This window comes from Mesoplodon mirus, assembly GCF_964341445.2.
Source record: "Mesoplodon mirus genome assembly, chromosome: 2".
NCBI lineage: Eukaryota > Metazoa > Chordata > Mammalia > Artiodactyla > Ziphiidae > Mesoplodon > Mesoplodon mirus.
The window spans coordinates 216964681-216988624 of NC_138977.1; the positions used below are offsets into that span (position 1 = coordinate 216964681).

The 23944-nt window shown below is 36.5% G+C and overlaps 1 protein-coding gene across 7 annotated transcripts in view; it reads right to left on the reverse strand.

Annotated features, from left to right (window-relative positions):
• SHTN1 (shootin 1) overlaps positions 1-23944 on the reverse strand; it is a 106398-nt gene that overhangs the window by 45501 nt on the left and 36953 nt on the right. For all 7 annotated transcript variants that reach the window (XM_082641600.1, XM_082641596.1, XM_082641595.1 and 4 more), the window contains 6 exons: positions 20982-21150; positions 18936-19033; positions 16669-16750; positions 13032-13126; positions 2894-3040; positions 603-756 (listed from right to left, as the gene is read on the reverse strand). In XM_082641600.1, the coding sequence (XP_082497726.1) occupies positions 603-756; positions 2894-3040; positions 13032-13126; positions 16669-16750; positions 18936-19033; positions 20982-21150 (745 nt within the window). The remainder of the gene's footprint in view (positions 1-602; positions 757-2893; positions 3041-13031; positions 13127-16668; positions 16751-18935; positions 19034-20981; positions 21151-23944) is intronic.

Consider the following 23944-nt stretch of genomic DNA (forward strand, 5'->3'; position numbering starts at 1 on the left):
GAACAACCTGCCCCCTTAAATTATCTACTTTCCAACAGAAACTTATTACTTATCCCTGTGTAGTACTCCAACTCACACATTCTTGTTAAGCCTTCTAGAACTGAATGAATAAATCGTTTAAGTATCTCCTCGTGTTTTAAAAGTTTTTCCATTTAATATATATATCGTTGCCCATTTTATCGTTAGGTGTGATACTGAAAGTATTATTTCATGTGCATAATTAGACATCGAAAATGAAGGTAGTATAAACCTAAAAAGTTTAATTCTTTTTTAAAATGCACCCTAAAATGAATAAAGTAAGTATTTAACGAACACTCATCTCTGAAGCCCTGAGAAATGCTGAAGTTTTGGTCTTCCCACATTAATGATATCTCCGTCTCTTAATTCTGTATGTGATGCTCATAAAGGCTGTGAGTCCAAAGCAGAAGTCTAAATATTTGTGAATCATTTGATTACAGCGACCGTTCTAATGAATTACAATAGTCAGAAATAAGAAATTTAAAACAAATCTTGGTATTTTTCTATAGCATTTAGTAAATGTACTGGTCATGAGAGATTCACATAGTAATAATAAGACATAATAAGCTACTCATTGCTTTTACCGGAATGCTTTAAATTTCTAGCTTTCTCCTCAGAATTCTGATATTTCAATTCCAATTCTTTTTTATCTTCTTCTAGGAGCTCCAGTTGCTGTTTGAGGTTGTGCATCTCTTTGCGGAGAGTTTCATTTTGTAGCTGCTCTTCTAATTTTTTGACCTATAAGTTATAAACAGACTTTTACGTGGTGACAGTTTTTCCTTTGTCAAGGAAAATAAGGGGAAAAATAAATGTTTCCCTTTTACTTTGCACTTCATAGCAAAGAGATTACAATTCATCTTAAAAGCCACACAAATCCTAGGATACAGATAATACTTAAGATCACTATCAGCAATGTGATTCAATATAAATTTATTGAAGACTTATGTCCCAGATAATTTAATTTTTAAATGTGAGTAGAAAAAGTAAAATATTCATTTAATTTAAGTAAAAAATTCATTTAAAACAGATTAACGTTTTTCTGCCCAGTTTCAAAAGAAAAACTCAGGTAATCTTAAAAATTTGGTGGGACAATTTGGTAACAAATATCAAAAACCTTAAAAAAAAATAAGGAAGAAAAGACCCTTGATTCAGTAATACTACTTTTAGAATTTGTGAAATAGTAAGACAAGTGTTCACATACATTAACTAGAATGTTCTTTGTAACAGGGAAAACTTGGAAATAACCTAAATGTCCACCAACATTACTGATTTAATAAATTATAGTTATGCTCGTTAAATGAAATACTATGCAACCATTTAAAAATCACATAACCTCACTATACACTGACATGGAAATATACATTACCAAATGGAAAAAATCAGGTTATAGAACCATATGCTTGGCATGATTCCATTTAACCTATATTCATAAAACTATACATTTACATAAAGTTTGGATATGCACCAAAATATGGGATTTTTAACTATTCTTAATTTTCTGCTTTAGCTTTTTCTGTATTTTAAAAATTTGTTTTATTATAATCATAAAAACAACACAGCTGTGTTTTAAAGATTGCTGAATCTGCAAGGGAACTTATAGACAGGTAAGAAATATTTTAAACCACATACCTGAAAGATTATCCAGAATAATTGTATGGTATAGTATAATAAGTTTTACTGACTGCTATAAGTTCATTTATAACTTTTACCTAATCTTCAGTACCTTTCCCACTACCCCAACATGGAACATACACAACAACTTAGTCCCATCCTCAATACAATTTACTAGGTTCTTGCACGCATTATTTACTAAATGAGTTAACTACAGTAGTAGAACTTTTCAGAACCAAAATTCCTAGCATAAGCTAAATAAAAATAAACCTTCTTTCATTCCCTTCATTTGAAAAGGTAATTCCTGCATATGGGGACAAAAAAAATTATTTCCCTTCCATCCTACTCCCCAGGCCTCTTTCCCAGGGGCAAGCACAGTTACCACGTATTCATCTAGAGGTTCTCTACATATACGTCAACATTTCTTATGGAAGAAAGAAAAATTAACTCTACCTCACAACCAACTTGGTAAAAACTCCAGGAACTTCCAAGGATTAAATGTCAATATTGTTGCTTAAATAGACTTCGACAGGTGGTAACAAATGGCAGCTAACAGCCTTTCCTTCACAAACTAAGTACACTGTAAGTAGTATAAACACTGATGTAATTTTTCTCAAGTGGTTTCTTTAATTTGAAAGGCTTTGTTCCACCTCTTCGCCTCTCCTCCTCCCTGCCTCTCTTTCTCACCCACCACGGTGACTATCCTTTCTGCCTAGCACACACAGGTAGGCTGTGTCAGCTGGAATAGCTCTACTCATACAAATTGAAATAACCACTTAGGAAGTCTTTAAACATATAGATTTGTACAAGTTTACAAAATCAGAAATTTTCCCTAAGCAAATAATTACTACTAACACGGACTTTTCCTCCCTCTTTGAATAAAACCTATGCCCTCCAACAAGCTCTTTGAGACCACTACACAATACACTCTCCTAGTGTATGCAGTCTCCCAAAACACAATCAACTCAACTTGGAAATGTGGATTTCCAAACTGCACTATCCAAGCTCTTTTTGAGTTGTATCTCTTTCCCTCGCTTCTTCTGACCCTTTGGACAGTTTAAAGATCATTATAAAGCCTACGAGAGTGCATAAATTTTAGTGGGATACTATAAATTAAATTCATTTGGTAGTTATTTTTTCTAAAAGGTGAAAAGACTGGAAAGACTTAGTCACTTAGGCAAAACATGGAACTATGAGCTACTGGACTGACTCTTCTCAATCTAAGTATGTGTGTGTATTAAAACTCCAGGAGAAAATCTGGTACCTTTTGTTGATGCTCAATTCTCTCTTCTTCAAGGAGCTGTATGAGTTTTGCATTTTCATCTAAAGCTTTCAAAAGCTGCTGGTCAGGAGCAGAGTTCTGTAGCAGAAGGTGGCTTTGTCTCTTTAGCTTGTTTTGTTCAATAAACATCTGCAAAAGTTAATTATAAAAATGTATATACCAATCATTCTCACACATCTCCTCAACTGAAACTGGAACAAAAGGAAAAGTGTGTGGAGTTTTTATTAAAAAGTTAAAGGCAATTTCTGAATTATAGTATAATGATTTTAGAAGTAATGATTGCTATGATTTCATTCATAACTTTTATATAATCTTTAGAACCTTTACTCTTGCCTCAGCACAGTATATATACAATAGTTTAGTCCTATACTGAAGTTTTTAATAATTTATTATTGCTTTAAAGTACATTAGTACTAACAGTAGCAGCTAATATTTATCAAGAACTTATGCCAGGTATTCTACTAAGTATTTTATACACATTATTTTAATCCTTACATCAATCCTATGAGTCGAATGTATCTGCTATGAAAAGCTAAAATGTACTAAACACTATGGGACAGATACAGTGGCAATCATTTTACATACATTTTATCATCTAATCCTTAGAACACCACTGTCAAGTAGACACTATTATTACCCCACTTTTACTAATAAGGTAACTGAGGCTCCGAGGGGTTAAGCAGCTTTCTCAAAGACACAAGTGAGTAGCAAAATCAGGATTTAAACCCAGATCTGTCCGATTTACAAGCCCACGCTCTTAACCATCTGGCTAATCTCCGTCCTCTGCTATCTACTAGACCTAAGATTCTGTCTTAAATTAGTTTTTCCCCAGTGTCAAAAGTAGTTAACAATAAGAGGGTAAAGAGGAGAAGGAAAAAGGTATATTAATATTTACTGAGCATTTTATAAAACAATTTACATATATTATTAACTTAATCTTCACAACTTTACATGATTGAAGGCAACATTATTTTCTATTCACCCATTATTTCTTTTCCTTAATACCCTACACAAGTCAGCCAATGGGTGATTCCAAGCATGAAATGTTTTTCAAATTCTGGTATCGGGCCTATCTTACAGTAGAGCAACAACATTTTCAAGTGAAATTTACATTCTTCCTCCATCTAACACCTCATTTCTCTGTAAAAATAGGTATAGATAGAGTGTGAATGAATGTGTGTGAGCGCACAAGTGCCAGGCTGGAGAAAAGTGAGACGGGAGGTGTCCACGCACTAGGGAAGAGTAATCAGTATTCCATCATAGTATCTTAAACTTGAGATCAATGGTTTAATTGAAATGACTTATTTTTTCAGGTTACTATTATTTTAAAAAATTATTTTTTATACATTTTTCCCTCTTAAAACTTAACTGGTTGGGGTCCCTTGCTGGTACCTTAGAAAATATCTCAGTCAACATGAAAGGCCAGCAAAAAGCAGCTGACGTAAGTGAGATTCTCTGGCTTCCCAACAAATGAGGCCTTTTGCCAAGAGAGCTCAGAGGGCAGGAGCAAACAGAGAGGAAGCAGTCAGCGAGGCTGACCAGGACAGAAGTGGGAGCTCAGCACTAAGACAAGGCAGGGCACAGGTGACCATCAATGCCAAGGGTGCTTTATTACTCTCCCTGCACTGCTTCTCTGTACTCTGGTTCTCTCTTGGGAAAAGGGATAGCTCTCCTTTTCCGTGTAGCACTCAGGAAAACTTGCTTAACTTTACATGATTATAAATGATCTCAACTCTGTTATTCTGGAGAGAAAAGAATAAAGATATGTCTTAGGGATGCTAACAACATGAATTTCTTTTGCAAAACCCTGTAACAATCCCTAAATTACAATATAAGATGAAAAGAACATACAGAAAAGAAATTCCTTTCAATAACAATGGTAACTTGAAAAATATTAGTCATTAGACTACCTTTTCTAGACTTTAAGATACTAAAATAAAACACTAAATAATGCTTTTTCTAAGATGTATTTAAAGAAAATTCAGTTACCAAACACTAATGAAATTGGTTTTTTAGCTATGGTAAGAACTTGTTGGTTAGAGTTATTAAGTTGGTCCCTTACCAGACAGACAAATAACATCATCGGTATCAGAATTTCAGAGAAATTTTCCTAAATCTTTTCAAAGAATGAGAAGAAAATGTTGTATTATTAATATATAATTCATTTTTTCCAAAATGACATTAAAATATCATCATTTGAGTTGTCTGAAAACAACACGAATTACATAATAGTTTCACAGCATATTGGGACTACATGTTGAAAAAGGTATCCACACCATTAAACAGAGAAAAGAAAAACTACATTAAATAGCAAAAATTATATATTCAAAAAGTACAGGAAAGTCATCAAAAATTGAAATTATGTTGAGGAAATACAAAAACTTAACATAGCTATGAAGACAACTCATTGTTTCTTCCTTGTGGGGGATCATGGTTTTTTTTTTTTTTTTTTTTTTTTGCTGTACGCGGGCCTCTCACTGTTGTGGCCTCCCCCGTTGCGGAGCACAGGCTCTGGACGCACAGGCTCAGCGGCCATGGCTCACGGGCCCAGCCGCTCCGCGGCATATGGGATCCTCCCAGACCGGGGCACGAACCCGTATCCCCTGCATCGGCAGGCGGACTCTCAACCACTGCGCCACCAGGGAGGCCCGGGATCATGGTTTTGATTTCAGGGTTTTGGGGTTTTTTTTATTTATTTATTTTTGGCTGCGTTGGGTCTTGGTTGCTGCCTGCAGGCTTTCTCTAGTTGTGGCAAGTGGGGGCTACCCTTCGTTGTGGTGCGCAGGCTTCTCATTGCAGGGGCTTCTCGTTGCAGAACACGGGCTCTAGGCACACAGGCTTCATTAGTTGTGGCGCGTGGGCTCAGGAGTTGTGGCACGTGGGCTCAGTAGTTGTGGCACACGGGCTTAGTTGCTCCGCGGCATGTGGGATCTTCCCAAACCAGGGCTCAAACCTGTGTCCCCTGCATTGGCAGGCGGATTCTTAACCACTGCGCCACCAGGGAAGTACTGGTTTTGGTTTTTAATTGGACAAGTATGAACAGAAGTAAGGAAGAAACATTCAATTTTTAATTTACACATTTGAGAATTATTTGTATGTTTACAAGGTATATATCTTCCTTTTGTAACTAAAAAGGTAAACTAAATTAACTTCAAAAATTGATTTCTGAGCAGAAGCAAGAAGAACTGCAATCCTGCAGCCTGTGAAACAAAAACCACATTCACAGAGAGACAGACAAGATGAAAAGGCAGAGGGCTATGTACCAGATGAAGGAACAAGATAAAACCCCTGAAAAACAACTAAATGAAGTAGAGATAGGCAACCTTCCAGAAAAAGAATTCAGAATAATGATAGTGAAGATGGTCCAAGACCTCGGGAAAAACAATGGAGGCAAAGATCGAGAAGATGCCAGAAATGTTTAACAAAGACCTAGATTTAAAGAACAAACAAACAGAGATAAGCAATACAATAACTGAACTGAAAACTACACTAGGAGGAATCAACAGCAGAATAACTGAGGCAGAAGAACGGATAAGTGACCTGGAAGATAGAATGCTGGAATTCACTGCTGCAGAACAGAATAAAGAAAAAAGAATGAAGAAATGAAGACAGCCTAAGAGACCGCTGGGACAACATTAAATGCCATCTGCATTATAGGGGTCCCAGAAGGAGAAGTGAGAGAGAAAGGACCAGAGAAAACATCTGAAGAGATTATAGTTGAAAACTTCCCTAACATGGGAAAGGAAATAGCCACTCAAGTCCAGGAAGCTCAGCGAGTCCCATACAGGATAAACCCAAGGAGACACATGCCAAGACACACAGTAATCAAATTAGCAAAAATTAAAGACAAAGAAAAATTATTGAAAGCAGCAAGGGAAAAATGACAAATAACATACAAGAGAACTCCAGTAAAGTTAACAGCTGATTTCTCAGCAGAAACTCTACAAGCCAGAAGGGACTGGCATGATATACTTAAAGTGATGAAAGGGAAGAACCTACAACCAAGATTACTCTACCTGGCAAGCATCTCATTCAGATTTGATGGAGAAATCAAAAGCTTTACAGACAAGCAAAAACTAAGAGAATTCAGCACCACCAAACCAGCTCTACAACAAATGCTAAAGGAACTTCTCTAAGTGGGAAACACAAGAGAAGAAAAGGACCTACAAAAACAAACCCAAACCAATTAAGAAAATGGTCATAGGAACATACATATCGATAATTACCTTAAACGTGAATGGATTAAATGTGCCAAGCAAAAGACACAGGCTTGCTGAATGTATACAAAAACAAGACCCATCTATATGCTGTCTACAAGAAACCCACTTCAGACCTAGGGGTACATACAGACTGAAAGTGAGGGGATGGAAAAAGATATTCCATGCAAATGGAAATCAAAAGAAAGATGGAGTAGCAATACTCATATCAGATAAAATAGACTTTAAAATAAAGAATGTTACAAGAGACAAGGAAGGACACTACATAATAATAAAGGGATCAATCCAAGAAGATATAACAATTATAAATATACATGCACCCAACATAGGAGCACCTCAATACATAAGGCAACTGCTAACAGCTATAAAAGAGGAAATCGACAGTTAAATCAAGAATAGTGGGGGACTTTAACACCTCACTTACACCAATGGACAGATCATCCAAAATGAAAATAAATAAGGAAACAGAAGCTTTAAATGACACAATAGAGCAAATAGATTTCACTGATATTTATAGAACATTCCATCCAAAAACAACAGAATAAACTTTCTTCTCAAGTGCACACAGAACATTCTCCAGGATAGATCACATCTTGGGTCACAAATCAAGCCTCAGTAAATAAAAGAAAACTGAAATCATATCAAGCATCTTTTCTGTCCACAACGCTATGAGATTAGAAATGAATTACAGGGAAAAAAACATAAAAAACACAAACACATGGAGGCTAAACAATACGTTACTAAATAACCAACAGATCACTGAAGAAATCAAAGAGGAAATCAAAAAATACCTAGACACAAATGACAGTGAAAACACAACGATCCAAAACCTATGGGATGCAGCAAAAGCAGTTCTAATAGGGAAGTTTATAGCTATACAAGCCTACCTCAAGAAACAAGAAAAATCTAAAATAAACAATCTAACCTTACACCTAAAGGAACTAGAGAAAGAAGAACAAACAAAACCCAAAGTTAGCAGAAGGAAAGAAATCATAAAGACCAGAGCAGAAATAAATGAAATAGAAAATAAGAAAACAATAGCAAAGATCAATAAAACTAAAAGCTGTTTTTTTGAGTAGATAAACAAAATTGATAAACCATTAGCCAGACTCATCAATAAAAAGAGGGAGAGGACTCAAATCAAAATTAGAAATGAAAAAGGAGAAGTTACAACAGACACTGCAGAAATACAAAGCATCCTAAGAGACTACTACAAGCAACTCTATGGCAATAAAATGGACAACCTGGAAGAAATGGATGAATTCTTAGAAAGGTATAACCTTCTAAGACTGAACCAGGAAGAAATAGAAAATATGAACAGACCAATCACAAGTAATGAAATTGAAACTGTGATTAAAAATCTTCCAACAAACAAAAGTCCAGGACCAGATGGCTTCACAGGTGAATTTAGAGAAGAGCTAACACCCATCCTTCTAAAACGCTTACAAAAAATTGCAGAGGAAGGAACACTCCCAAACACATTCTACACCATCACCCTAATACCAAAACTAGACAGAGATACTACAAAAAAAGAAAATTACAGACCAATAACTCATGAATATAGATGCAAAAATCCTCAACAAAATACTAGCAAACAGAATCCAACAACACATTAAAGAGATCATACACCATGATCAAGTGGGATTTGTCCCAGGGATGCAAGGATTCTTCAATATACGCAAATCAATCAATGTGATACATATTAACAAACTGAAGAATAAAAACCATATGATCATCTCAATAGATGCAGAAAAAGCTTTCGACAAAATTCAACACCCATTTATGATAAAAACTCTCCAGAAAGTGGGCATAGAGGGAACCTACCTCAACATAATAAAGGCCATATACGACAAACTCACAGCAAACATCATTCTCAATGGTGAAAAACTGAAAGCATTTCCTCTAAGATCAGGAACGAGACAAGGATGTCCACTCTCACCACTATTATTCAACACAGTTTTGGAAGTCCTAGCCACGGCAATCAGAGAAGAAAAAGAAATAAAAGGAATACAAATTGGAAAAGAAGAAGTAAAACTGTCACTGTTTGCAGATGACATGATACTATACATAGAGAATCCTAAAGAGGCCACCTGAAAACTACTAGAGCTAATCAGTGAATTTGGTAAAGTTGCAGGATACAAAATTAATGCACAGAAATCTCTACATTCCTATACACTAATGATGAAAAATCTGAAAGAGAAATTAAGGAAACACTCCCATTTACCACTGCAACAAAAAGAGTAAAATACCTAGGAATAAACCTACCTAGGGAGACAAAAGACCTATATGCAGAAAACTATAAGACACTGATGAAAGAAATTAAAGATGATACAAACAGATGGAGAGATCTACCGTGTTCTTGGATTGGAAGAATCATTATTGTGAAAATGACTATACTACCCAAAGCAATCTACAGATTCAATGCAATCCCTATCAAATTACCAGTGGCATTTTTTATAGAACTAGAACAAAAAATCTTAAAATCTGTATGGAGACACAAAAGACCCCGAATAGCCAAAGCAGTCTTGAGGGAAAACAATGGAGCTGGAGGAATCAGACTCCCTGACTTCAGACTATACTACAAAGCTACAGTAATCAAGACAATATGGTACTGGCACAAAAACAGAAATATAGATCAATGGAACAAGATAGAAAGCCCAGAGATAAACCCACACACCTATGGTCAACTAATCTATGACAAAGGAGGCAAGGATAGACAATGGAGAAAAGACAGTCTCTTCAATAAGTGGTGCTGGGAAAACTGGACAGCTACATGTAAAAGAATGAAATTAGGACACTCCCTAACACTATCCACAAAAATAAACTCAAAATGGATCACAGACCTAAATGTAAGACCAGACACTATAAAACTCTTAGAGGAAAACATAGGAAGAACACTCTTTGACATAAATCACAGCAAGATCTTTTTTGACTCACCTCCTAGAGTAATGGAAATAAAAACAAAAATAAACAAATGGGACCTAATGAAACTTCAAAGCTTTTGCACAGCAAAGGAAACCATAAAGAAGATGAAAAGACAACCCTCAGAATGGGAGAAAATATTTGCAAACGAATGAACGGACAAAGGATTAATCTCCAAAATATATAAGCAGCTCATGCAGCTCAATACTTAAAAAACAAACAACCCAATCCAAGAATGGGCAGAAGACCTAAATAGACATTTCTCCAAAGAAGATGTACAGATGGCCAAGAAGCACATGAAAAGCTGCTCAACATCACTAATTATTAGAGAAATGCAAATCAAAAGTACAATGAGGTATCACCTCACACCAGTTAGAATGGGTATCATCAGAAAATCTACAAACAACAAATGCTGGAGAGGGTGTGGAGAAAAGGGAACTCTCCTGCACTGTTGGTGGGAATGTAAAATATAGCCACCATGGAGAACACTATGTAGGTTCCTTAAAAAACTAAAAATAGAACTACCATATGATCCAGCAATCCCACTACTGGGCATATACCCTGAGAAAACCGTAATTCAAAAAGACACATGCACCCCAGTGTTCATTGCAGCACTATTTACAATAGCCAGGTCATGGAAGCAACCTAAATGCCCATCAACAGAGGAATGGATAAAGAAGATGTGGTACATATATACAGTGGAATATTACTCAGCCATAAAAAGGAACAAAATTGGGTCATTTGTTGAGATGTGGATGTATCTAGAGACTGTCATATAGAATGAAGTAAGTCAGAAAGAGAAAAACAAGTATCATATATTAACGCATGTATGTGGAACCTAGAAAAATGGTACAGATGAACTGGTTTGCAGGGCAGAAGCTGAGACACAGATGTAGAGAACAAACGTATGGACACCAAGGGGGGAAAGTGGCGGGGGGGAGGGGGTGGTGGTGGGATGAACTGGGAGATTGGGATTGACATGTATACACTTATGTGTATAAAACTGATGACTAATAAGAACCTGCTGTATAAAAAAAATAAAATTAAATTAAAAATTAAAAAAAAAAGAAAAGCACTGTCAAATACACAAAGTTTGGCAAAATGAAAATCGAAAAAATAATTGATTTCTACACCTCTACACTGTACACTCCAACAGGGCAAGGATCATATTTGCTTTCTTCACCATTATATTCCCACTATCTACACACTGTCTAGCTTACCAGATGTTTGCTGAATGCACTAAAGAACAAAACGCAAAAGTGGTACTTCTCTGGTTAAGCTAAGTCGTGTACCTTTTAACCGTAGTTATCTGTTGAAAACCTGAGAATCTGTAAACCGTGAAAAGGGAAGATACACTAGTTCTGATCTAGCTTTATCTTTTCTTCTCACTACTGTGTAGATCAAACCTAGATATTGTACAAGCATTGAGCACTGTTGCAAATACTTATGCAACCAGTAATGTAAGTGCCACAGCTCTTGCTTTCTCTCCTCAAACTTCTCTCTCCTCATTCTGGGTTAATATGTCAGCATTATTGTTTCCACCAATCACTACCAAGTGAATGGCAGACTGAATCATTCATTCTTTTTTTTTTTCCCCGCAGTACGCAGGCCTCTCACTGTTGCGGCCTCTCCTGTTGCAGAGCACAGGCTCCGGACGCCCAGGCTCAGCGGCCATGGCTCACGGGCCCAGCCGCTCTGCAGCATGTGGGATCTTCCCGGACCGGGGCACGAACCCGTGTCCCCTGCATTGGCAGGCGGACTCTCAACCACTGCGCCACCAGGGAAGCCCAAGTTCCATTATTTATATATGCTGCAGCTTTTTCCAAAGGGCTCTAACACGCTTCAATTTTTTTTTTCTTCCTTCCAGGAAATAAGAGAACAGTACTTACTCACCTTTCATTAAACTCTCTGAGTAAAATGAATCATAATATTTCAAATCAGACCTTCTCAGGCTAAATTTTTTGTAGAGTTCATTGCTAGCACAGCTACATTCAAGCACAGAAAAACTCCTGCACAAAACCATAATCTGATCTTCAAATGTCATTCCCATAACCCCATGCTTTGTCTTCCTTCTACACCTTGGATACGTCCACCTAAGAATGTTTTACATTTCCTTAGCTACTTTCCTTGAACCCGCAGTATGCACACAGATTCAAAATATTTACACAAGATGGAAATCTCATGCACATCAGCTCCATATCATGAGCTGTTACAGTTCAGCCAACTGGTGCCTCATCATTTCCCTGGAAACCAGTCCCAGAGCCATGGAATATCCAATAACCACATGGCAACAAAGTTAAGGCCAGAACACGAGAAGCTCAAAGCTTATCTCTAACATGAGAGAAAAGTCATTACTCTGGTGAAAGGCTCAGATAATGGATGTGTAACATGACAATGTTCCACAGCAAGCGCAAGAATCAACTCACAGAATGAGAGCACTGAATAGCAGCTGAAGAGAAATACTAAGACCATGATGTTGTTATTTCAGATGGTATACTGAGATGTAACCTAGATTCTTACGGCTACTGGAAACATGCAAAAATAATGTACTCAAGCTGGACTTTCCCTCACAAGTTATGGGATGGGTATCCCTAAATATAATTTCTTTCCCCGACATAGCATTTTATAGTTTACAAAATTCCTTTGAAAAATTGTGCCATTTGATTTTAAAATCCACTTGGTTAGGTTGGTAACATCACCCATTTTATAGATGGTGAAAGTGAAGCCCAAAGAGGCTAAGGGACTGCTAATAACTGCTAGTAACATACAACTACTAACTGAATGACATGGCCAAAATTTAAACCCAGATCTTCCGACACCAAGTTCAATGAATGTGATACTATTCCATAGCTCCCTAAATCAGGTGATCCGTAATTCAAAGTGACAACTGCTTATTCAACTTCAAAAAATATTTTTATATGTCATCTGCAAAGTTCCTTAAAATATAAAAATGAAATACGAAGTCTCTGCAAGATATTTACCTCTTGTGCAAACGACTCTGCTTTCTTTCGAAGGTCCTTCTCCAGTTCCAAGTTCACTTGCATTTCCTCATACTCTTCTACTGCTAGCATGGACACTTGAGAAGACAAGGAAAAGAAAATGGACAATACGCCACACAGATTATCAGGAATATGGATGAAAAATGGTGATGAAAAGATTCCTTATTCAGGCATATAAGCACCCACTTTCATTGCTGGTTGGAGTATAAATTGGTAAGACCTTTTTAGAGGGCAACTTGGCAGTATGAATCTAAAATCTAAAACTATTCATACCCTTTGACTCAACAATTCCACTTTTAGGAATGTATCTATTCTTCTAAAAGAATAAATCATGAGCATATACAGAGATTTAATTGCAAGGGTGCTCTCTGCATCGTTGCTGAAAACAGTGAAATAATCTAGATGGTCTAACACTGAAGGATCAGTAAGTAAAGTATGTTGTGTACAAGAAATATTCTGCCATCAAAATTACATTGTAGAGGCATATTTACTGAATGGAAAGACATTCATGATATATTTTTTAAATGAGTTCATTTTTGTTTTTTAAAAGCCACATACAAAACACGTCAACAAGGATTTCACTGAAGAGGAAACATGTGAAAGGCCAATTACCATCTGCATTAGTAACCAAGGAAAAGGAAAGTAAAACCATAGCTACCTTTTTATACTCACCAAAGAGGCAATTGGCAAAAATTTAAAAGTATAGCTATATCAAGTTGGGAGAGAATACAGAACAATGGAAACAAATACACTGTTAACAGGAGTATAATATAAACTTATAGATCTACTTTAAAAATAATTTGGCATTATGTAGTGAAATTGAAGATAAAAAAAAAAATTTTACCTTTGGCATATATCTTAGTGAAACTCTTGGATATGTGCACCAGAAGACATGTATAAGAATTTTCATAACAGCATGACTTGGCATAGCAAAAAAACTGGAAAAAACTCAAACATTCACCAAATGGATACTGGATAAATGAATTTTGGTATAGACATTGAATGAAATATTATACAGCAGTGAAAATAAACATACCACAGCAATACCCTTCAACGTGATGAACTGGACAAACACAAAAAGTCGCAGAAGGATATATGCAAAATGATATCATTTATATAAAGTTCAAAAACATGCAAAATTAAATAATATGCTGTTTAGGGATATATATATATCTGACAAAACTATAAATAAAAGCAATGATAAAAGTCCAAGGAAGGAACACAAGTAGAGACTGATGTTCAGGGCTTGTAAAGCACCGATGGGCAAAAAAGATATTTCTTTTGTTGGTATTTTATTTATACTCCATATACATTATAAACATATTTAATAAACAATTCAATGTACATATGTAGGTTTTTTGATTGAGATATAGTTGATGTACAATATTGTATGTTATAGGTGTACAATATAGTGATTCACAATTTTTAAAGGTTATGCTCCATTTATAGTTATTATAAAATATTGGCTATATTTCCTGTGTTGTACAATATACCCTTGTAGCTTATTTTATACATAATAGTTTGTACCTCTTAGTCCCCTACCCATAAATTGCCCCTCCCCCCTTTCCTCTTCTGGAAGAATAAACACTAAAATGTTAATAGTGCTTATCTCTGGACTGTAAGGGTTGAGTTCTATTTTTTTTTCTTTTCCCATATAAATCTATACTTTCCACCAAAAAAGTATGTTATTTGAATAAAAAGAAAAAATGTACATCTGTAAGTTATTTCAAAGTGTTCTCCATGTTTATAAAGAAGAGGAACAGCCTTAGATCCATATGGGCCCAGGTCAGAGCTTTGAATTAAAGAATCACTGTGGACAGAAATCTTCAAAGGGACTATACTGTTGAATAGGAGCAACATGAATTCTTTCCTACTTTTTGACATTTTGTGACCTATTCTGTTAAATAATGATGTAGATGGGACAGAGGGAGTGATGACGCCATTACCAACTAGGAACCACATAGGTGGACAGCACACTAGTCTCTCCATTGGCTTCCAGCAAGGCACTTTCAATCCTGAGCTGAGTCATGTCAATAAAAACCTTTAAAAAGGCTCTCTTAATGGCAGCTTTCACAAACTGTTCCTCCAGGGCACTTCAGTCCTAACTGATTAAGGACTGGTTTGCTGCGTAATGACATAGAATTTCAAACTCTGTACTCGGCCAATCTACTGCGTCCTCAGAGGAAAGACTAATAGTCTTACTCAAGTAAAGCAATGAAGTGGTGTTTTGTGATGTGAATTACAGGTCCCTGAGAGCTAAATGATTTTCAAACCTATTTAAAAAAAAGAAACTTCACAAAGAAAACAAAGAAGATTATGACTATCTGAGGCCCTGGGCAAGATAACTAACTTTCTATTCTATGTCCAGAACACTATAATAAAAAGTGAATTTTCACATGACCTGGCCCTCTTGGATTCTGAAAGAAATTTGGTTGGTCCTAGTCATGTATTTATTTATATAATCTCTCTCTTCCTAGATAAGGGTCTCCCTGAAGGCAAGGTCCATGATATTAACCTCTGCAGAGCCCTCTGTTTCTAGCACAGTGCATCACGACTGAAAATTCTCCTACACCATTTCTATCTTCTTAAATGCACAAAAGGCAGAGGAAATGTTACAACCTAGTGCATCTCCCACACTTAGCTACAAGGTCCTTTATTTACTAAAAAAAAATCTCAATTCATGAATGACACAAAGATGGAGAACTACCACCAATAACAATAGGGAAGGCCCTGGGTCTGAAAGGTTTCCTTTTAGTGTTGTAGCTTCTGAACTAGGAAAGACAGTGGCTGAGGGAAAAAAGGAGAACAAAAAGCATAGTAAGTCCCCTCCCTTAAGAATTATGTTTGCAGAACTGCACTTTGCTCCTTTGCCCTAAACCAGGGGACATAATGGTCCCATGAGACTTGATGCTGTGTTTTATGACAAGGATGATGGAATCAAATTACACAGAATTTTCTCTAGAAGTAGCCTCTGGAGAAAGTTCCTTCTCACCATGAGACCAGGTCTGCTTCTCCTGACCAACAGGTAAATTTGTATGTGATTCATAAAAATGATCATGAATCTCTCATCACTCTGGCTCATAGAGAGCTGAGAGCCAGACTTCAGGCACACAGGCAGGAAATGTGCAAGAACTCGGAGTAAGTAATAAGCACTTTGTACATTAACACATATTCTCACTTTCCCTTTGTCCCATTTTCCATATCCTCTTAATTTAAAAGTTTTTCATATAATGTTACATGTATTTATGTAGATATCATAATCTCTCCTGGATCGAGGAGAGGTTTACCAATTAACCTACCAGATATATAAATACTGAGGGGATAGCCAATATGGCCACGGTCCCAGGATATATATAGGACAAAAGAGTATTTAGGTTTGAAGTTTCAAAATGAGTGGGTCATGAATTCTTCAAGCAAAAGCACTTTTAAATGTCCCCAGACTCTCAGGTAGGTGGTAAAAGAATAGGAATGAGAGAGACTCATTGCTAGAAGTTAGGAAAACACAATATAGAAGATTTCTGCTACAAGAATCTTTAGACACCAGTATAAAACAACACAAAATATATATAAACAAAATAAATTACATATATATTTGAGGAAAAAGACTGGAAATACATACCTCTATTACATTTTTCTAAGACTTTTCTCTGTTCAAGAACTTCCGAATTTAAAACATCTTTTTCTTGTTTAACTTTATTTACCTAAAAATGTGATATTTTGAGGGGAGAAAACATCCAAAATTGTAAAACATGATATATGATGATGTGTGATACTTAAATTGCTGTTCAACTTTCAACACGATGTTACATTAAAGCAGTAATTGGCTTCACTGTGCTAGGCTTCTATTAAAATGTTTTTAAAGCCTCAAAGTAACTATTTAATTTAGGATGTACATCTGGAACTTCTTTACATATTCCAAAGAGTATTGGCATTGGTCCCTAAATATGGCAGTGTTCTAGCCGTCCAGTGTAAATGACTGACATTTTTTTTTTTTTTTTTGCGGTACGCGGGCCTCTCACTGTTGTGGACTCTCCCGTTGCGGAGCACAGGCTCTGGATGCGCAGGCCCAGCGGCCATGGCCCACGGGCCCAGCCGCTCCGCGGCATGTGGGATCCTCCCCTACCGGGGCACGAACCCGCGTCCCCTGCATCGGCAGGCGGACTCTCAACCACTGCGCCACCAGGGAAGCCCATGACTGACATTTTTAATGCAAAAATCCAATTAGACTACACCCAGAAAATACTTGAATCATTTAATCAGAGAGCCAATATTCAATTTTGGTATTCATTTTAAACTCTGATGACATTTGGCTTAAGTAAAACATACATAAATTTTTTAAATAAAAAAGACTTTGAACTTTGACTTTTGGCTTAAACAAAATACATATGAAAATCCCCCCCTGCCAAAACTTAAATTTCTGAAATAATTTTTGGCATCTATCAATAGGAAAAGAGAATATCATAGTATAGTTTTAAAAAAAGAATGTAGAGTTACATGTACCAAGTGGATAAATCTCAAAAGCATTATGCTGAATTATAAAAGCAGGTTTATATAGTTAAAAACACTCAAAATACTAGGTATTGTAAAAATGTAAATATATGCATTGAAATGATAAAAAACAAGTTCAGAATAATGGTTGCTTAAGGAAACAGTGCAGGGAGTGAGGAGAATGCAGTTAGGGAGAGATGCACATGGGTTTCAATACTATGCTAATGTTTTATGTATTAAACTACATAGTAGGCATATGGAGGTTCGTTATTTTGTTTTTTACACTTTTCAGATGTCTGAAATAGTCATAATAAAGATACCTTCTGAAATGGCTTCCAATAACACCTCTAAGTGGGAGGGGACGCTTATAAATAATTATAATTGAGAATTGGAATGCATCAAAATGTCTTTCTTTCTCTCCTGTGGTTATACTCAAGAAACAAGCTAAGGTAATGGTCCCTGAAAGGGACCCTGAACCCATCAGCACTCCCAGATGGTCTGTGAACTGGTTTCTTTTAGTGTAAGCTATACTGTTGTTTTCGGTTTAAATTAGTAACTGGTATACACTGTTCAACGCTTCTAAAACGTCATCATCCTTCTTCCCACTCACACTTACTGCCACAATAAGTAAAAGCAACTGGGGCTGGGAGGTTGGTGGTCACTGCTTTCCAACCTTTTTCACATTATGGCCCTTAAGAATATGTGTAAGGGAACTGGGGTAACTGAAAGAGGCTGCTCGCTGAAGGGGTCAATACCCTGGCATACCTGTAAGCCATCTGAAGGATATCAAGGTGCTATACACATCAGTTGGGAAGCCTTGGGCTACAGACTCTGAGAACCACTGATACAAGTTAAACTGAGACTGCAAAGGCAGATCCTTGAAGCCTCATGCAAAGAAGGCTAATTAAGCGCTCCTGCTCTTAAAGACAATTCAAAAGGAGAAGTAAAAAGATTCTCCAAATACCCACTTGAACCCATTCTACCATCTATCATATATGGCTGTGTTGGAGGTACAGAGGGGGATAGCCTTTCCCAGCTGAGTCAGCCCTCCATCAGTGAAGCAAAATCATTCTTCACCAGCAGCAACAAAGTGTATGACTTAAATGCAGATATCACTGTCACAAATCTGCCTCACAGTGAAACACGAGGGACAATAGGAAACACTTCAATGTTATTTTACTATTTTATTTCTTGAGCTAGACAGTGGGTACATGAATGTTCATGATCTTATTTTCTATACCTTTTTGTATGTCTGAAATAGTGGGGACAAGAGAAGATTAAAATTGGTACATGGTTCTCAGGTCAGAAATTAGCTTCCAACAGCAAGTTTTTGACTTAGCCTGTCCCCAAACACCTTAAAACACTAAAGGTCTTGCCTTTCGGGCCTAAGATACATACTTCTTCAATTACTTCTACAAGTTTGCTCTTGAGATTTTCCAGTTCAATGGCTAATATCTTCTTTTCCTCCTGAACAGATACAATTTGATCTCGAAGTTCTGCATTTTTAAAGAAAAAAATAAGAAAAAAAGCCTTATTTTTAAAAGAAGAAACCAATCTTGTCAGAAGAATTCAAAATGCCAATCCATGTGCAGCTTATGGTCAAAGTTATTCCACAATTAAAAGGAAAATGAAGTAGCAAAAAACAATGGAAATATCACTTCTCCCCCCGCCCCACCAAATATAGCTATGTTTCTAAAATTTTGTATCAGGCACGCTCACTATGTTAAATATACTAGATCATGTTTTCTCTGCAATATATCAAACCTGTATTCTAGGAAACTATCTGGCATTTTAGAAGTAGAATTTTTTTTAAGCTTTCAGCAAAACAAATTAAGGCACTGTACTAATTTCTTTTTTATTTTATAATGGCCATGGGCTTTTGTCACAATGCAATACTAACAAACTGGGCAGCTAATAATTTGGAGATTTTGATTTAAAGAAAAAAATCCTGACTTGCTGCCAATTTACAGCCCTTAAACATTATCTGAACTCACTCAAAATATAACCTATTTGAAAAAGGGTTAATTCTAATAATTTTCTCTCCAGGGTGTTGGGGTTTTGTTTCTTAATTTACTTCATATTTCATATTATTGAGACTTAATGAAATCTGTATTACTAGAGTGAAAGTACTAGCAATTATAAGTGCAAAAACTTCTGTTCTAATAATGTTCTCTCCAGGGTGTTCAGGTTTTGTTTCTTAATTTACTTCATATTTCATATTATTGAGATTTAATGAAATCTGTATTACTAGAGTGAAAGTACTAGCAACTATAAGTGCAAAAACTTCTGTTAGATTAAAGTTACTTCTACCACTCAAATGTTAAAAAAAAAACCATGGATTAGCACAGAGTACTTAAATTTATACCCAGGCCCACATACTTCTGCCACTTAGCTTTTAAGTGCTTTTAATTTCTTACCCTTCTCCAAGGATAGTTAGAAACCTGCTATGTGGTTATTTATTTATAAATAAGTTAAATCAAACTTTTTACATGAACCCAGCTTAACTGAAGGGTTCTCAGAGACTTATTTTAAAACCACTTTCTTCACTGGCTGGCTAATCTTAAAGAAGAACAAGAGACATACCATTCAAGACCTAACAGAAGGGAGAAATACAAACAAAAGGAAAGCCTTTAAACTTCCTCTCCCTTCCTACCAACATAAATATGATTTTGTCTTAAGTTAGGGGGCAGAAAGTCAGGTTAAGATGGCTTTCTTTTTACTTTCTTCTTTATACTTCTCGCTGAAGTTTTATCTACCAAACAAGCAAACAAGTATTGCTCCTGACAGGTACAGTAAGTTAAAATGCTCCAATAGTTACTGAGCCCCAAACTGTTTTCCTACATCCTTAACAATATATAGGGGTGTGTGTGTGTGTGTGTGTGTGTGTATTTATTTATAAAGTTAATGTGTATTTAATAGATGTATCATGTGATCTTGCCTTACAGCACTGCTTGGGGACCACCGCAGTTACTTAATACCACATACTGCTTTTAGCTCATTGCCTGAATCATATGGGAAGTTCTTGGAAGGCAGAGACTAAGCAATTTGGGGAGGTATCTTCCCCAAAGATTCCAACAGAGAACCAGACTAACCGGAGGTGTCGGCTAAACATATTTTTATTCATTCTTACTTTCATTTAACAAAAATATCTTATTACACAGTCCTATCCTTTAGAAGTTTATAGGCAAACTGACTGCCTCTGTCAAGACAATGCTTTCAAAAGTGCCTAATCCTAAACAAGAAAGTACTCATAACGCTATACATCCATCATGATTCTCAACCAGGCCACCCCCTGTGACAAATAATCAGAATTTTTTCCAAAGTAGGAACCAGGCATCAATATTTTTTGAAATTATCATGTAATTCCAATGTGCAACCAGGGTTCAGAAGCATTATCCTAACAGGAGTCAAAAACATGCTCAATAATTAAGCCAGGGATCCTACCCTTGATTTGCTTCTGACACTGTACTGAGACACAAGTCTCGGCAGCACCCTCAGGGTCCATGGTCGAATCTTCATCATCAATGTTGATCTCTTCAGTTATTACATCTGGCCCCAGCTTGGCCATGTATAACATGCTGATTCTTTTCAATGCTTTATTTTCTTTATTTAGCTAAGGCAAATATAAAGACAGTTATTTTAACAGCAGTCAAATGAGTGTCTTGCCACCTAGAGGGGTGGGATAGGGAGGGTGGGAGGGAGACGTAAGAGGGAAGAGATATGGGGATATATGTATACGTATAGCTGATTCACTTTGTTATAAAGCAGAAACTAACACACCATTGTAAAGCAATTATACTCCAATAAAGATGTTTAAAACAAATGAGTGTCTTGGATTTTTAAACAATAGACAAATTAAGTGTATTTTTGTTTTGCACATTCATCAACATTCACAGCATGAAGTAACAATTAGAAGAGTCATTAAATGAGTTTTTTTTATAATTTCTAATATTAAACTTATTACTTTAAGTAAGACCTATGCCTTATAGCCAGCAGCATGTGAAAATGCTAGTTATAAATGATAAATACAAGAAGAATTGAGATAAAACACCAGTACAGATTAAATAAAATTTCAATTTATTCACAGTCATTAAAAGTCTTAATTTAAGACACTTTCTTTCAAGCAAATATTTTGTTTGATGCTGTGCTGTGAATATCTTTTAAATGTTTGTTTGCCTGGCACTCTCTGTTTTCTGTACACTGACACTCCTCTTCACTGTTCCAAATGATTTCTATGGGAACAGCCAAGTTCTCCCAAAGCACAACCTACCACTTTGGCCATAGCTATAATAATTAGTCCAGGAATTAGGCACATAATCCAAGCTTGGTCAATTAGATCCCCTCTCTAGAAATTTGGAGACTGGAACAGAGAGATGAATTCCTTTCCATGTGTCTGGATATACAGTAGCTACTGGCAACCACATTACACTACTCAATTGAGGAACAGAGAAAGGCAGTCCACAGCAAAGCCAAAATGGAGCCAATGTGTAGGAGAGACAGAGAAAAGCAACAGACACAGGGTTTGCCACAGGGCTCCAGTCCATTCCTAAAACGCTCCTAGCTCATGGATTCTATGGGATTCTCCAATATCCCTCTGAACAAATTCCTACTTTTTTTTCCTTTTCTTGCTTAAACTAGTTCAAAATGTGTTTCTATCTGTACATAGAGTTCTAATAATACACGATAGAAGAAAGCTCAAGATACGTTTCTATTATCTCTATCTAATTCACTGCAGATAAAGGAATCCTAATTCATTAATGTATTTGTTATCCCCTGATGTAAAAATGAGTTGGTTATCAATTATCGTTACCTTCTTCAGCTCCTGTGTTTATGTGCATATAAATGTCAGTACAAGGCACACACGAAGACTAAAATTGATCCAAAGTCCACAGAAGGAAAATATGGTTTTGCTTATGTGTTCTCTTCACAAGACTAAAATATAAAAGGTCTTCTCTTATTTGAGTAGAAAGTGTTTCGTATATTGATTTCTCTAGCATAAAATATAAGATATAGAAATGTGTTTACATTTACTAAGGGCCGTTGGCCATCAAGACAAGTTCTTAATTTAATAACAGACATTGGAAATAAACACAGACAGAAACAATTCACTGGAAAGCTAAACGCCCTTCACTGCTGTAAACCTTATGCCAGAATAAGATGTTTAGTATGGTATTTGTCTGGCTTTGGTTCTTCATTTGTGATCATGATTAGGACCCTTCAGGGTTTCTCTCAGGGAAAGCCCAGCCCATTTCAATTTGGGAGATCTGATTCTTACCCTAATAATATGGAAACTAAATATACCCCAAGTAGCGTGGTCTTGAACACAAGAGCATTCCCTGACCTCTCTGGGAAATCAGGAAGAATCACTTAGAAATGGCTATGAACCATTCCACAGATTCTTCCTGGGAAGGATGGAGAGATCTATTCAGGGAATCAGACACAGACCTTTATTCCCAGTTCCCAGCCCATAGCTCCAGCTTCTAGCTCTCCATTTTTTTTTTTTTTTTTTTTTTTGCGGTACGCGGGCCTCTCACTGCTGTGGCCTCTCCCGTTGCGGAGCACAGGCTCCGGACACGCAGGCTCAGCGGCCATGGCTCACGGGCCCAGCCGCTCCGTGGCATGTGGAATTCTCCCAGACCGGGGCACGAACCCGTGTCCCCTGCATCGGCAGGCGGACTCTCAACCACTGCGCCACCAGGGAAGCCCTCCATATTATATTAGAGGATCAGGGATAAGATACAAGACCCATGATTTCCCAATCCCTCTTCCTTCAGATGGAAAATTCAAGTAAACACTGTTGTGGGTTCTTTGAACTATGAATGCTAGAGCATGGCAATAGACGCTCAAGGACCATCGTCAATTCTCAAATGATGACATCTTTTCTGAATGCAAGGAGAAAAGAACAATTTAAGAAAAACTCAAGTGAAAAAACTCAAGACTTAGTTTGTAATTCTGCCTCCTAATATTTAAACTAATGGTTCCCAACCCTGCACATTACCATCTGTAGAGTTTTTAAAAAAAAAACAAACAAACTTCCAACATGCAGGCCCTCACCAGACCAAAATCTCTGGCAGTAGAGCCCAGCATAGCACTTTTTCAGGGCTTCCCAGGTGATTCTAATGTACACCAATACTACAGATAATTGACATAGAGGAATACAGTACTTGAGTATGTATTGCTATAAAATTAGTATAGCAGAGTTAAGAATTCAGCTCTGCAATCAAATTCTGTCTCTGCCTCTAGAATAATCTAATCTTTCAGTGTCAGTTTTCTCATCAGCTAACTAAGGATAAAAATAGTCTCTATCCCATAATATGAAGATTAAATGAGATATATATAAAGCATTTAATATAGTGACTGACAAACAGTAAAAATTCAGCAAATATTAGCTATTAGTAACAAAAGAG